Source organism: Jatropha curcas, chromosome 4 (assembly GCF_041381405.1).
Source record: "Jatropha curcas cultivar XTBG-Jc1 chromosome 4, XTBG_Jcur_1.0, whole genome shotgun sequence".
Taxonomy (NCBI): Eukaryota; Viridiplantae; Streptophyta; class Magnoliopsida; order Malpighiales; family Euphorbiaceae; genus Jatropha; species Jatropha curcas.
Genome location: NC_143154.1, coordinates 2,319,706 through 2,322,665, shown reverse-complemented (window position 1 = coordinate 2,322,665; position 2,960 = coordinate 2,319,706). Strand labels below are relative to the sequence as shown.

Below are 2,960 nucleotides of genomic sequence, written 5' to 3'. Positions count from 1 at the left end.
ATATATTATTGGTTGGGACCCATTAAACGACATCTAGAATTTTGCCCCTGAAATCCCTAGAAGCTCAAGCAATAGTACAGAGAATATCTTCTAGTCTGGTTTCATGGCCTGATGAAGAACAGAACAGAAACCATATCAACATTAAAAGAATAACCAAACCCTACAAAATGAACTCTAAATCACACAACCCATCATTTTATTATTACCATTCATTCATTCATTCATCACATCCCTTCTCTCCTTTTTTTTTTCCTTTATTTCTTTCTTTCTTTCTTTCTTTCTTTCTTTCTTTCTTTCCATCCATTATATCACTTCATGCATGCTCTCTTTCTGAGACTCTGATAAATTAAATCATATCCTTGTCATGCCTTTTGATCCAAGTAATTCCACTGATGCCCTTCCTTTCTAAGCCCTCTTTTGTCCCTTACCTTTTTATGAATCTTTCTATCTATTTCTGTCAACGTCAGTCCTTCTGTTTCATATATTTCTCTGATATATATATAATCCCCCCTTCTTTATTCTTATCCTTCTCATCATCATCCATATGCCTCTTTTTCTAATATATATAAACCCATTTCTCTCCATATCTTGCAACCTTCCTTTATTTCTTTTTCTTGAAAAAAAGAAAAAAGAAAATAGAAACTTTTTGTTGGTTTCTCTTTGTTTTCTTCTTAATTTCTTGATCATGGACTCTAACCAACAGCAAGTGCAGCAACAACAACACCACCAACTAGCAAATGAGGAGAATAGCGGCGTTGGATCAGCTAAAGGAAGCTTTCTTTGCAGGCAAAGTAGTACAAGATGGACTCCAACAACTGACCAGATAAGAATACTGAAGGATCTTTATTATAACAGTGGAGTTAGGTCTCCAAATGCAGATCAGATTCAAAGAATCTCTGCTAGGCTTAGACAGTACGGTAAAATTGAAGGAAAGAATGTCTTTTATTGGTTTCAGAACCATAAAGCTCGTGAGAGGCAAAAGAAACGTTTCACAACTGATGTTCCCATGCAACAACAACAACAGCAACAGCAACAGCAACAGCAAAGAACTGCTTCTGCTACTGTTAAACCTGATCAAGATCTTTCTTTCTACAACAAATACCCTAGTTTTACTTCTCCTGGTTTGTTTTTTTTAATTTCTTTACTCTTTTCTCTTAATTCCTTGGTATTATTTTTCAATTTTCCTTCCATCTCTTGGTATTTCTCCACTTTATTTTCATTTTCTTGGTATTGTTTCTCTTTTCTTTTCATTTTCTTTGTATTTTTCACTGTATTTTCATTTTTTTTTTTATCTTATCTTTTGTTTAGTTGGTATCATTTTTCAATTTTCCTTTCTTTTCTTGGCATTTTTCCGTTTTATTTTCATTTCTTGCAAAATTTTTCTTTACTTCTTTTTTGGTATTTTTTTTTTTTAAATGATGTGGGTTTTTTTTTTTTTTTTTTTCGCTTTTACAGGGTTTTCTTGTTCTGCATCTCCATCTTCAAATTCTGGGTTTACTGTTGGACAGATGGGAAATTATGGGCATGGATCTGTAACAATGGAAAAGAGTTTTAGGGTAAGTAATAATGACCAAGAAAAGGTTTATGACTTTGTCTTGATATATATATATATATATATATATATAGAGCTATTGATGAAGTTGGTGTAGTGCACTTATAAAAATGTACTGTGTCTTTGCTTCTTATTAAAATGGCAACAACAACATAAAAGTCATCCCTGTGTGGTTCATTTATACATATATGTATACCTATTTGTATACACATAAAAAAAACCAGAGTTAAAACATGAAAATTTATCTTCTTGAAACATCCATAAAAGGGAAAAAACTTTTTGGTTTCTTTACTCAAAATATATTTTATGTCAAAATGGTGTATGTATTTTCCTTTTACTGCTATGAACAAATATGATAAAGGGTATGAATATAGTTTTAGTTATTTTTTTTATTTTTTCCTTTTCTGGTGAGATTATTATCATTATTATTATAATTTTCTTGAATCAGGAGTGTTCAATATCAGCTGGTGGATCCATGAGCTCTAACTATGGATGGGTTGGGATTAATGAAAATCCTTATAGCAGTGGATCATCTAGTTACTCATATTTTGACAAGCAAAAATCAAGTTATATGGAAACCCTATTTGAACAACATGATGAAGAACAAGAAGAAGAACAAGAAGCAGAAATTGAAACTCTCCCTCTCTTCCCTACACAAAGAGAAAACATTAATGGCTTCTGCAGCAACATAAAGCACAACCCTCTTTCTTACTCTCAGTATCACAATTGGTATGGTTCTGCTCAAGAAAGCAACAACAACACTTTCCGTACTACTTCATTAGAGCTTAGCCTCAACTCGTACACTGCTAATGGGCAGGGACCAGATTCTATCTAGTTAATAATAATCTAATATATTTATATTATGTATGTAATTCTTCACTTAAATCATATTTAGGTCCTACTAATTAATTAATTAATTATATATGGGTCTATTTTCTTTTATGTGCTTAATTAAGCAATCTAGTATGTGATTTTCTTTGCTTTGACATGTGTCAGGCAAAGAACTTAATTAATTAGTAGTAATTATCTTCCCTAACCATGTGTTTTTCAATACTTTATGTTGTTGTTTTGTTTGCAATGAACTGAGACATATATAAATATATATATATATAGTTCATGACAAGAATCTAATTAATTAATGAGTGCAAACAAAGTCACACTGTCTTGTAATAATTATAATTAATAATAATAATAGAGATAGTTTTGTGTCACATTCACTAAATAAATGAAATTATAAATGCATGAGAAGGAAAGAAACTTTCAAAGCCAACATTAAAGATGTTTGAAAAAATATCACAAAGAGTGAAAATGTGATTTCAAGACAGAGATTTTGGTTGGGGCCCTTGAAATGAGAGATGAGTAATTAATAATTGAGTTGTCCTCTCTCAATTTGTATATATATAGCTTA

General features: G+C 31.1%; 1 protein-coding gene across 1 annotated transcript; it reads left to right on the top strand.

Annotated features, from left to right (window-relative positions):
• The first annotated feature begins 313 nt into the window (after positions 1–313).
• LOC105628884 (protein WUSCHEL) lies at positions 314–2,603 on the top strand. Its single transcript, XM_012210371.4, has 3 exons — positions 314–1,121; positions 1,456–1,556; positions 2,001–2,603. The coding sequence occupies exons 1-3, from the start codon at positions 545–547 to the stop codon at positions 2,385–2,387; spliced, it is 1,065 nt and encodes a 354-aa protein (XP_012065761.4). The 5' UTR covers positions 314–544; the 3' UTR covers positions 2,388–2,603.
• The last annotated feature ends 357 nt before the right edge of the window (positions 2,604–2,960 follow it).

Coding starts and splice junctions, on each gene's coding strand:
- LOC105628884 (XM_012210371.4), top strand. CDS start 545: ATGCCTCTTTTTCTAATATATATAAACCCATTTCTCTCCATATCTTGC. Junction 1,122..1,455: donor CCCTAGTTTTACTTCTCCTG/GTTTGTTTTTTT, acceptor TCGCTTTTACAG/GGTTTTCTTGTTCTGCATCT. Junction 1,557..2,000: donor CAATGGAAAAGAGTTTTAGG/GTAAGTAATAAT, acceptor TTCTTGAATCAG/GAGTGTTCAATATCAGCTGG.